Genomic DNA, 12,150 nt, shown 5'->3' on the forward strand with positions numbered 1-12,150 from the left:
CGGTGCCTTCAACAAGGAAATAAGCTATATATAAGTTAAAAAAAAAAATATGCACGTTTTGTCATATTAAACAACACAAATTTCTTCGAAAAAAAACAATTTTTTTGTTCCTGTTAATCTGCTGTGAGCACACCAGGCCACTAGGGGGCGGTATTGCGCCCGGCAGTTACTGTGCCGTCTTCTACATGAGGAAGAACCAACCTGAGCGCGTTTCCTGATAGTGAAACCTTTGGAGCTGGAAAACACCGGGGTAAAAAAGATCTTGCAAAATAATTTCTGCTTGTAAACTATTTTTATTTGAAAAAATAGCACATTTTTCTGTAAATTCATGTTGATTCTTGGCTATAGTTTGCTATATTCTGGCTGGCGGACCACTTAAGCTCGTTGGTTTGACCGCTGTTTCTGTCCTGCCGTTGGCCTGCTATAATGGCTTCAACGGTAAAACTAGCATTAGCTCGTTAGCTCGAAAGAGGAAATACGTTTGCTTAAGTGTTACATAACTTACTTTATAGGCACACTGTTGCTGCAATTTTACCTTATTAACAGATAGTTAAGTTTTTGTGGGCACAGACATGGCGGCGTTATAAAGGATTTTAAAGGCGATCTGTGGTTTATGACACGACGTTAGATGAACGCCTAGCTGCGTGGAAATATGAAGCTATTTTTTCCTGCTGTAATTGTGGCTTGTAAAATTAAACACGTGTTTAAAACAGTGTATATTTTTAACTTTACCACTGGCTAAGCTTCCAGCACATGTGCATTTGGTAAAATATATTTTTTTATCTTTAATTTTAACATCATGCTAGAACTAAAGAGCACAATCGATATTTTTGCCATTGACTACCATATAAAATGCATTTTTATTATACACATGAGATACGGGAATTAAATTAACTTTAGCTTTTTGGGTATCTAAAATTTATTTTTTTTGGCTGAAACAGGTATTGAAAGACTTAGAAAAAATACTAATTTATAAATATTTACGCATGGTGAGAAAAAAGTTTTAAAGGCAGTAATAGAAACTATGGAGAACTATGCTCATACATGATATGTCTTTGTAAGTCTAAAATATCTATTTTTAATGAGCATTTTTTCATCACAAATAAATCTTTTGTAAATGTTTATTGCATAGTACCTTTGTGCACTTGTTTGAATAAATAAGTTCTTCATTCAGCCTAAAGTTTGTATCCAAATTGACTATATTAACTTTATCAACAGAGATTCTGAAAACTTTAACCTACAAAAGTAAATAAAAACAGTTTTTAAAGGACAGTACAAGTCAGTAGCAGTGCAGTCACAAATCAAGTTACTTGAACAGAAATCACACGCTTGCTGACGGTAACATGACGTGTAAGAACACAGTAATCAGATATCTCTTTCTTGGCAGAAAGGATGTCTTCGAGTGACGATGGGTATGTGGTCCGAATCAGAGGACTTCCCTGGAACTGCTCACGGGACGAAGTGGCCAGTTTCTTCTCTGGTGAGAATAAACGCACATCAGCTGAAGTCGACCATTAACTTTATGAGTTCTGTTCGTCACAATTAACAGTTGTGTGTTCCAGAATATACGGTGTATTAAAATGACTCCATTTTTGCCTAAGTTTGTATCTCCATTTCTCGTTGCGTTTGTTTCAGTTGTCTAGCTGTAAACAAACCACTTTTACCCATTTACTTAAACCGTTGTGTATCCGGTTATTTCTTTTAGCAGTTGGGTGTTTTTGTGAACAGTGTTGATAAGTTGTAATACAAATTATTCTCATTCTGTTCAGTCAGCATTAGACAATTTTGTTTCATTTTATGAATAACTTTGTTGAAATGTAATCAGCTGCAGTGACTTTTTACTAAATTTGTTCTCCGACATGACGATCCATTCCTGCAGACTGTGACATCGTGGGCGGCGTGAGTGGAGTGTGTCTGACTTACACTAAAGAGGGCCGATCCACCGGTGAGGCATTTATTGAGCTGAAAACAGCTGATGATTACAAGAATGCTCTTGCCAAGGATCGTAAATACATGGGACACAGATACGTGGAAGGTAAGTGTTGGATTTGTGATTTCTTTATTCAAAAATGATTGCTTTGCTGTTCATGTGGTGATTATACTGTTTCCCATTCCCCCTGTTTACTGCAGAGGTTTACGTTTCATTGTATAATTGTGTGAATATAGTCTCTTTGTTTGATATTTAAAAGCCTCTTTCTTTTATAGCTTGTGTTATGTTCATATTTCCGTGTGTTCATGTGTTTAAAACAGTGTTTAAGTCAAAACATAGTGAAATGGAATGGGTGCTGAGACGTAGCGGCCCTCCTCCTGACAGCTGCAATGGCTGCATGCTAAAATTAAGAGGACTCCCCTTTGGATGTAGCAAGGAGGAGATTGTCCAGTTCTTTTCAGGTACACAAATGTTAAAGTGTTTCTGTAGCTTTTATTATAAAATCTTGTTCACTGCATCTTGGTAGAAGAAAATGTGTTTACATTTGAAGTTACTGTGTTGTTGATAGTGTTGGTTATGTGCTTAAAGGTTATTAAAATCTGCAGCATGTAGGCACAACGCGAGCTTTCACTCGTTGGTTGCTAATATGGCCATAATAATTCAGTTCAATTACGTAGCACTAATTCACAACAAATGTAATCTAAAGACACTTTACTACACAAATAGATTTTAATTTCCCAACTTCCTACAGTCGAATTTGATGTTTGATTCAAATCTAATTTCATCATTTAGGAGCCAAGTTGAATTTATATTCATACATTGTAGAGTGCAAAGAGGAATGAGAAATAGTTGAAATTCAAATGAATATTATAAATAAGGTCTTTTTTTTGTTAGTTTTCTCTTGAGCATGAGTTCCTCCATAATTCCTCAATTTAGGATTTTGACTGTAAAGTGGAGATTCAAGACAAAAACAAAACGATTCTAACAAAAACTAGTGACGTCTGAACTGTGAGTCTCCATAAAAACTCCAAATATTGCAAAAAGTGATTTGATCGAACCTTATGATCCAAACGCTGATTTTTTCAGCGTTTGGAAAAAACGCTGAACAATATGTTGTTGTTGCTACATATATTATGAGCTTATTTATTTATGTTTCTGTCACTGATATTTTACCTTTAAAAAAGGTTTATTTGTATGAGCTGGGATGGTTTGGCGTAAGACGGCCCAATAAATTGATTATTGTCAGGTCGTATCAGTGTTATAGTTATTATATATCAGATGATAGCTGACATATTAATGGAGCAGGAAGAGCACCGTCACCTAGGACTAACCTAACTTTACCAAATCAAAATTACCTGAGTGACGTGGCTCCCCCACCTTCTTCAAATCAGACTAATGTGGTGTCAGACGTTTGTGCAGCAAATAATTTTGTTTCTGCCTGGGCCTGTCACGATGACAAGTTTTGCTGGACGATAAATTGTTCCAGAAGTTATTGTGATGAACGATAATATTGTTGTCTTGAGACCATTTTTAAGTAAAATTATGTTAATAGTGAAATAATAATGCAAGAACACATTCTAAAAGATTCTAATGAACATTTAACACTGGAACTGGAAGACTTTTTAAATGTCTGACATAAATTAACAAAACAACAAAGAAAATAAACTTTGAAGTCTTTGTCAACAACATTGTCCTTTATAATAAGGGCTAATTGAGGCCAAAGCACCAAACTGAAGACTTTTATCAACCAGTTTTTGGTAGAAAGAGTAAAAAAAGAGCTAAACGATAAATCATGCCACTGGAAATTGAGTTTGTTTTAATTTATCATGGGATTAATTGATTTATTGATTATTGTGGCAGGCTTATCTGTGCCGCTATCAATTTAAAGATATTAAGAAATATTTAATTAATATCTTCAAAGCTAAAGCAGCACAAAAGGAAATTTTTGCTGCACAAACGCTTGTCACCATTTTTGTCTGGTTTGAAGAAGGTGGGCGGCGGCGGGGGGAGCAACTTCACTCAGGTATGAAAATCTGGGGAACAAAGGACAGCAGACTGTGGCCATCTGCACTTTGGGTCCAGCTAATTTAGTGATGTCATTTCCCTGTTTAACCCTCACAGCTGGGGACATGTAACTATAAACTCAGGATCCTGAAATTTCAATGTTTGTGACGTTTTACAAGATGCTACTGATGATGATGATCAATGATGACACTAATCGTAAACGCTCCACTCATGCAGTGGGTGTTGTTCTCAACTCTTCCTACCAGTCTACCTACCGACCTATGTATTTATGTGTGCTTGGGTTGAAGGGTTCAGAATCGTGCCAAATGGGATAACTCTGCCAGTGGACTACCAGGGGAGGAGCACAGGGGAAGCCTTCGTGCAGTTTGCCTCAAAGGAGATAGCAGAAAAGGCTCTGGGGAAACACAAGGAAAGAATAGGGCACAGGTGGGACAGACGGGAGAGGGACGGGCTGGACTGGGATGGGTTTCTATGATCATTGTAGAATAACTGTGGTGTTGCTTAGATGGGCTGAGCAGTGGGTGAATGTGTGGGTTCGTGGGCTAAAACATTTCTGGAGAAAAGGGGGGAACTTGGTGATTTAATTGGGCGGGTTGTGTAATTCCAAAAATATTAATGAAATAGTTTTAAGGGTTTTTTCTGTTAAGCACATTTTGAAGCTGCTGTTATACATTAACCTTGTGAGACAGCGACATCTGGAGATGTTAGGTAATTTACCAGAAGTTGACTTGCATGCAGAAGTATTCACACCCCTGAACATCTGAACTAAAAACGTGGAGGTGTGTGGGATGAACCAACACAAAGTAGCACGCAAAAAGTGAAATATTATGGGTTTTTTTATTCAATTAGCAAAACATTGTTGATACATTCTGGTAGGCCTGTACCAGATTTTACTGGACGATAAGTTGTCCCAGAAGTTATTGTGATAAACGATGATATTGTTGTTTTGAGACCATTTTCAAGCAATATAATGGTAAAGGCATAATAACACAGAAACACATTCTCCAAGATCAAAAAACTTTACATTTTTAATGAACATTTAAGACTGGAACTAAATAAACAAACAGAAACAGTTTTTGTAAACAAAATTGGCCTTCAAAATAAAGTTTGGTTGAGACCAAAACACCAAACTAAGGACTTTTATTATCCAGTTTTTGGTAGAAGAAGAGAAAAACGACGCAGATTAAATTTGTTGAGCTCCTTTTAGTTTATCATACGATTAATTGATTTATTGTTTATTGTGACAGGCTTATATTCTGGTACCTAAAACCCAGAGCAACCAGTAGCCCAACTCAAACTGGCCAGGAGAACAGAGATATGATAAAAGCATCCAAGAGACTCATCATAAGAAGTGAATTTGCTTTGACCAAATGGGACCAATTTAAACATTTTGGTTTGCATACAAATTGAAACGCTGCACATGAGCCTCAACACACTGTCCAGAGGGTCGGTCTTTACTTATATTTAGTGTAATTTTGAAAGACAACCAGCTAGAAACAGGCTAACTTTCTTCCCCTGATCACAGTGTTAAAACGGTCCAGTCAAAGTACACATAGACCTGTCTAAGAGTCTTTGGTGGAGGTTTGAAAATTAGACTTCCTACATTCTTTCCATCCATCCTGATGGAAGAATTTTTGCAGACCATCAATCATTTCACTTCCACTTCACAGTTGTGTGCCATTTTGTGTTGGTTTTATAGAAGAAAATCCAGATTTAATACTTGGAGGCAGTAAAAGTATAGAAATGGAAAATGTTTGGAGGGTGTGAATAGTTTTGCCAGTGTTGGTTTAGGACCATCAGAGCATCTCAGTGATGCTCAGGCAGCAGAAAGTCAAAGCTAGACCTAAACACCTTGTATGGATTAAGCCGTACGCATCAGTGGTGAGGTAGAAATCTAGAACAGGAAAATGCCCAGATTATGTTTCTATGGCTGTAAGTTTCTGTTTTCATTGTCTGTCTGTGTCGTTTCTGCACGGTAAGCCTCTCACCTTCCTCCCCGTTGTCCCCCGGGCCTCTCGTGTTGCAGGTACATAGAAATCTTTAAGAGCAGCCGCTGGGAGATCAAAGCGCACTATGACCTCCCCCGGCGGGGAACGTCAACCCAGAGGCCCGGGCCCTATGACAGGCCGGTCATAGCGGCGCCCCGGGGGAGCCTCTACGGGCCCGGACGCAGCGTGGGTCTGCTGGACAACATGAGGAGCGGAGGCGGCTACGGAGGAGGTAAGCCTTGAGTTGATTTATTTATTTCAAACAGGTTTTTAAAAACAAGAGAACGAGCAGTGAAAAAACATGCATACATAAACAAGAGCAGAATAATTAGTTTACCACGACTTTTCTGTTTGAAAGGAGTAGGAAGAAGTGAACGCTTATTTAATCCTACCCTTTATCTCAGTTTAATGAAATACTTCCCCTGCTGGCTCAATAATGGTCAAACATTTGTCTGTTCAGTATCCTGGCCTGAAGAGCCAACAGATCAGTTAGTTTATAACTGGAAATGAGCAGCAGCAATGACAACAGTAAGTAACAACCTGACATTCATCTGCAGTTCCCTGTAATGTGCAGTAAAAACTAAGAGTCCACTGCAAACCTCCTGGTTCCTGATTTCTGAACTGAGTTAAACATTAATGTCGTCGTTACTAAATGAACATGAACTTGTTTTCTTTGCATTATCTGAGGTCTGAAAGCTCTGCATCTTCTGTGTTATTCTGACCGTTTCTCATTTTCTGCAAATAAATATTAAATTTTTGCTTTGAGTTTCAGAGACATGCTGTCCGTAGTTCATAGAATAAAAGAACAAAGTTCATTTTACTCCAACATGGACCTACGCAAAGTAAAATCAAAGAAACTGATCATTTTAAGTGGCCTCTGAATTTTTTCCAGGGCTGTGTATGTGTGTCATTAAGGGAGCAGCGATTGCAGTTTTCTCTGATTACTGATCTTTAAAAAGCCTAACCTGCTAATTCCTTTTTTTCCCCCGCGACACCAATTATTTTTGTGTGAAATGTTGTTAGCTGTAAGTGTGCAGAGAAGAGCTGGTCTGTCAGATAAAACCTCCAACAGGACAGCAGAGTTCAGCTCCGGTAGAAAAGATCCACTGATCTCTGATCTCCAAACATTAAGAAAATTGGCTGATCAACACATCAGTGCATCCGTATGTGTTATATATGAATATTTTTGTTTCATTTTTTTATTTCATTAAAATGAAGAATGTGTAAAAAATGGCAAGAGGAGTGGATTATCCTTCTGCCTACTTTGTTTTCGTGTATAGAGTTGATATTCATTATCTAAATGTACATCAAAGTATTTGAATTGTTTGAAATATGTAAACTATAACTAAACTAAAAATGCATTATTTGAGTTTCTTTATAAAGAGATGATTTACCAGCAGGTTTGTTCTGCCAGTGATTTTAATGTTTGAGTCAAGACAGTTTATTTTATTTTAGCTGAATTAAAGTGTTTTTATGTGTGTATTGTGTTTTCCGTTCGCTCTGCGTTCAGGTTACAGCAGCTTTGACAGCTACAACGGTCTGAGTGATTACAGTTACAGCGACGGGATGTTTGACGACCGGTTGAGAGGAGACAGAGGAGGACGAGGTAAAGTTCTCCGGTTCCTGATGAAAACATGAATAACTATGATTCAATCCAGCTAAACGGATCATTTGTTTCTAGAATAAATTAACATTTTAGATAACTACAGTTTTCTCGCATTTTTAAACACATTTTTTGAAAGTTATGCTGACTTATGTGAAGTTTTGTTCTTTTCTGAAAGCTACTTCAGTTTGTCTCACTTGGTAAATTTCTAACATTTTGTTTTTTGTCTTTAGGAATTGGAGGCCACGGTTATAGTGGACAATCCGATAGCGGCTCAAGTTTCCACGGCGGCCATTTTGTTCACATGAGGGGTTTACCTTTTCGGGCCTCAGAGGGCGACGTTGCAAAAGTAAGAGCACAATTGACGTGAGACTTTTTGGAGTACCTGGTGTGGTAGTAATATAAGGTTTTCCTCCATTTTTATTCCCTGCAGTTGGTTTAATTTTCTTCTTTCTTGTAGTAGAATTAGAGCAACTGCATGTAGATGTAAACTTGGTAATAATCGTCCCTTTGCCGTCAGACTGCAGGAAATACTGCAGCAGAATCATAAAATGGAGCCCTGTTTTTTATTTTTCCCAGTTCTTCTCTCCTCTGAACCCGCTGAGGATCCACATCGACATGGCGCCGAACGGGAAGCCGACCGGAGAGGCAGACGTGGAGTTTCGCTCCCATGAAGATGCTGTGGCCGCCATGTCCAAAGACAAACACAACATGCGTACGTGTTTCTGTTTCTGTGTGACAGTTTGATGATACAGGAAATCATGGATACTGAAGTGATGAAAAATCTGCTGACTTTGTTTTTGTGGACAATATGCTGCTTGTAAAGCTTCTGACCTGTTTGACATTTTCCTGTTAGGAAATAAGAACCACATTCAAAAGGTTTTTCATCTCTCTGTAGCTTTCCTTTATGTTAAAATGAGACAAAACATAACATAATGTATCTGAGAAATAAGAAAAAAAATAATCAGCACCTTGACATGGTTGAGACACAGATTCTTACTTAAAGTTTGTGATTTCTAAAAGGCTCCTAACATTTCCAAATTGAGCCATTTGGACCATTTTAAGCCCATGACGATGTTTAAAATATCTAGAAGGGTAAATGTAACCATCCTGTTATTTGTTGAAGCCTCCCTCTGTGAGGTAGCAGCCTAAATCAGATCTTCTCTCAGTAACAACATCCACAATGAAGGGTTCTTGCTAGTGTTTTTTATGGTGTCTTTATTGAAACGTAATTGTTGATTACAGCCACCAGCTGATTTTACATGTTTATTTTCTGGTGAAGAGAGTCAGGAAGGCAACATTTATCATCAGGAGGTTGATCTTTAACACTTGGACGTTTTCTCCACAGAGCATCGCTACATTGAGCTCTTCCTCAACTCAACGGCTAATGGGGCAGGAGAGATGAGTGAGTTCTCATTCAGACGATCACAAATCACTTATGGACCCCCTGCATGTTATTGTTTATACCCTGAAATTTCACACCATTCTTTTACATGCCATGCATAGCCGCGCTGCCGCGGTAGAACCGTTCTGTTCCCTAATGATGATCTGTCAGAGTTGTGTGTTTAGGTCGCCTTTTTATTTTTTAACTGAACCGAAACACAATGAATTCCACATCACATCTACATGTTACATGTAGATGTGATGTCAAAGTCAAGCTAGCATAACTGAACTACCTCCCTTTCCCTCCATATTTTTGTCTTTAAACTTTTTCCTGACCTTATCTAGTTGTCATTGTGTGGCAAAGCACTGTCACTTTTTCTTTTATATATCAGGCATACATTTAAGATTTAGTGTGTTATATTGCTAATTTAGCAGCTAAAACCAATGCTAGTCATCGTTAGCCAGCAGCTGGCTGTGACGTATGACGTCACGCTGCTGGGCTCCACAGTCTGGAAACCTTCAGTTGACAAGCTACTGATATTTCTCTGCTGCCATTTCAGGCCGTGGGGGTGGCGGTTACTACAGCAGCTCAGGAGGAGGCGGAGGCTCCCGAAGCGGCGGGCTACGAGGCGTGTACTGATGTCACCCGACTCTCTTCTGATCCACCCTGGAGTTTGTCTGCATCTCTGAAGACCAGTTTTACTACAGTATCACTTCTAAGCAGGAGAGCTGACGAGGAAGTCGCTTATCGACTTTCACAAACGACATCATTTAGTGCAGAGCCGTGACACAGATCCACCCCACATAGAAGTTCAGTCTGCAGCTCTGGTTTCACACTGTACCTAAAGATCTAAGATGAAGGACAAAACTTTCTCCCTTTGCTAAGATGTTAGCGCTTAGTATCTGCTGAACATGTTTGTATTTGACGGTTTGTTCTTCTTACATTTTGTATGATATTTGGGTATTGTAATACAATTTATCACAAATATAAAAGGACGTACTTACAAAGTGCAATGAAAAGGTACATTTCAGTTTGTAATTTGACTTTGAAAACATTTACATTATTTTAGATTAGGAGCATTATACCAGTCATAACTAATAGAAACTAATTGCACTTAATGTTGTTTCGGTGCTGTGGGGAAAAATAATTCATCCCAAAGATTAGTGTTTTTTTGTTTGTTTTTTTTTTAAATGCAAGACAAAAACGCCACACTGCAGTGGGAAGACAGCGTAGTAAGGTCAAAGGTGATCAGCTGAAAACAATACGTTGTAAAGATGTTCTTTATATTTGATGTTTTTTAAAGGCTTTCTTTTTTATTCTAGTAAGAATACTTCCTTTGTTAGATCATCCTGACACTGATAAAAACAGATTTCAGATCAGCTTTCCTGGTTTGAAAGGTTTCAAAATTGAGTGTTTTTGTTTTTTATTAAATGTTTTCACAGTTCTTTACAGAATTTAAATCTTAAGTTGAATATGATGTTCACTCCTAATGAGTGGAAATGAAAGAAATTCTCTATATTTGAGCTGTAAGATAGCCTATGAAGCTGTTGTACATTTGCTTAATAAATTTTGTATTTAATTGTCTTTCTGAATTCGACCTCATGTGTCACTGAAGTGCAGCAGAAGCTCAACTAAACTGAATCTTTAATTCAATCCCATCAGAAACCTTGTAGAAAAAATAGATTTACTAACAGGCAGGATTCAGAAAAAGCAGAAATATTAATAAGGCTGTAAATATTCCTGTTAAAACGGGGGATTGGTGAGGCCAATATTAGAAATAAAAATATGTTCACCTTTACTGAATATTCTGCAGAATATAAATTTTACCAATTCCCCGTTCTAAGACGCATTATAAAAATATTTAAAGCCTTTATTTCCTGTTTTAAAGAAAAATTATTTTTTCAGAAAATTGGAATGTTAAGATAAATGAAAAAAGATATTTAATTTAAAATGTCAGACTTCTGAAAAGTAATTTGGTTGAGTTCTCTTTTGCATGAATTACTGCATCAATGCGGCGTGGCATGGAGGCTGTCTAGTCTGAGAAACTTTGATAAATTGTTTATATGCTTTGTTTACCTGTAACTAAATTGCACAAATTCATAATTTCACTCAGCTAAAAGTAAAAAGCAGCTGTTGAAAGAATTACTCGAGAGTGAAAAGTATTTGGTAAAAAGTCTATTCAAGTACTGAGTAACTGATCAAATTATCAATCATTTAATATTTCAGGATTACATAATCAGATGGACCAAAATATAAAGTTAAGTGGAAATTTTGGTATTTTAAAGAACAAAATTAAAATAATGTTTTTCCAAATCAGTTTCTTTCAATAAAAACTTATGAAAACAAAAGCTGTAGATGTCTGTCTGGTGGAGTTTTGGTTAAAACATGTTCTTCATTCAGTGGGTAAATTTTACACAGGAGGAACTATATTTTTGTAAATAAATGACTCGAAAGTAAAAATTACAGCATAGTTAAAATACTTCTAGAAGTACTTATTTAAAAAATGTACTCAAGTAAACAGATGGGTTCCACTTTCAACATTTGATGTCACTATGTGAAATAAAATAAATTGAATGTGTAGCGTTGGGTAGTAATTAGTTGCATTTACTCAGTTACATTTACTTGATTAACTTTTTTGAAAAAAATTACTTTTAGGAATATTTTTACTACGCTGTACTTTTTACTTTTACTTCAGTAATTTTATTTTGAAGTACTTTGTACTCTTGAGTAAATTTTCTGGATTCTCTGTCCACTGAATGAAAAACAAAAATGTTTTAACTTAAAATTCACCAGACACACCTGATTTTTATTTTTATATATATATATATATATATATATATATATATATATATATATATATATATATATATATATATATATATATATATACACTGCTCAAAAAAATAAAGGGAACATTTCACTTTAATTTTGTGTGTGGCTCCAAATCCAGGCCTCCGTTGGTTAATAAATTTGATTTCCATTGATGATTTTTGTGTGATTTTGTTGTCAGCACATTCAACTTTGTACAGAACAAAGTATTCAATGAGAATATTTCATTCATTCAGATCTAGGTGGTGTTATTTGAGTGTTCCCTTTATTTTTTTGAGCAGTGTATGTATATTGTGTAAAGCTTTGAATAAAGCCGCATTATCGAGTCTAGGTGTCGTTAAACCAAAGCACTTATTTTGAATTCGCTTGAACTTCGTACTTCCGTCTGACG

The 12,150-nt window shown here is 36.7% G+C and overlaps 1 protein-coding gene across 2 annotated transcripts; it reads left to right on the plus strand.

Moving 5' to 3' along the window:
* Positions 1 to 159: 159 nt before the first annotated feature.
* On the plus strand, positions 160 to 10,514 carry hnrnph3 (heterogeneous nuclear ribonucleoprotein H3 (2H9)). Of its 2 annotated transcripts, none has more exons than XM_014972105.2 (11): positions 160 to 250; positions 1,388 to 1,480; positions 1,880 to 2,035; positions 2,251 to 2,391; positions 4,243 to 4,381; positions 5,982 to 6,175; positions 7,454 to 7,549; positions 7,780 to 7,895; positions 8,126 to 8,261; positions 8,895 to 8,951; positions 9,490 to 10,514. In XM_014972105.2, exons 2-11 carry the CDS (start codon positions 1,393 to 1,395, stop codon positions 9,567 to 9,569), a joined length of 1,203 nt encoding a protein of 400 aa, XP_014827591.2. In that variant the 5' UTR covers positions 160 to 250; positions 1,388 to 1,392; the 3' UTR covers positions 9,570 to 10,514. The 2 variants fall into 2 exon arrangements, with proteins under 2 accessions (XP_014827591.2, XP_014827592.2); XM_014972106.2 differs by having other exon boundaries at positions 176 to 250; positions 1,392 to 1,480.
* Positions 10,515 to 12,150: the final 1,636 nt, after the last annotated feature.

This window comes from Poecilia mexicana, unplaced genomic scaffold (assembly GCF_051168715.1).
Source record: "Poecilia mexicana isolate PSO_F unplaced genomic scaffold, ASM5116871v1 scaffold_3, whole genome shotgun sequence".
NCBI classification, from domain to species: Eukaryota; Metazoa; Chordata; class Actinopteri; order Cyprinodontiformes; family Poeciliidae; genus Poecilia; species Poecilia mexicana.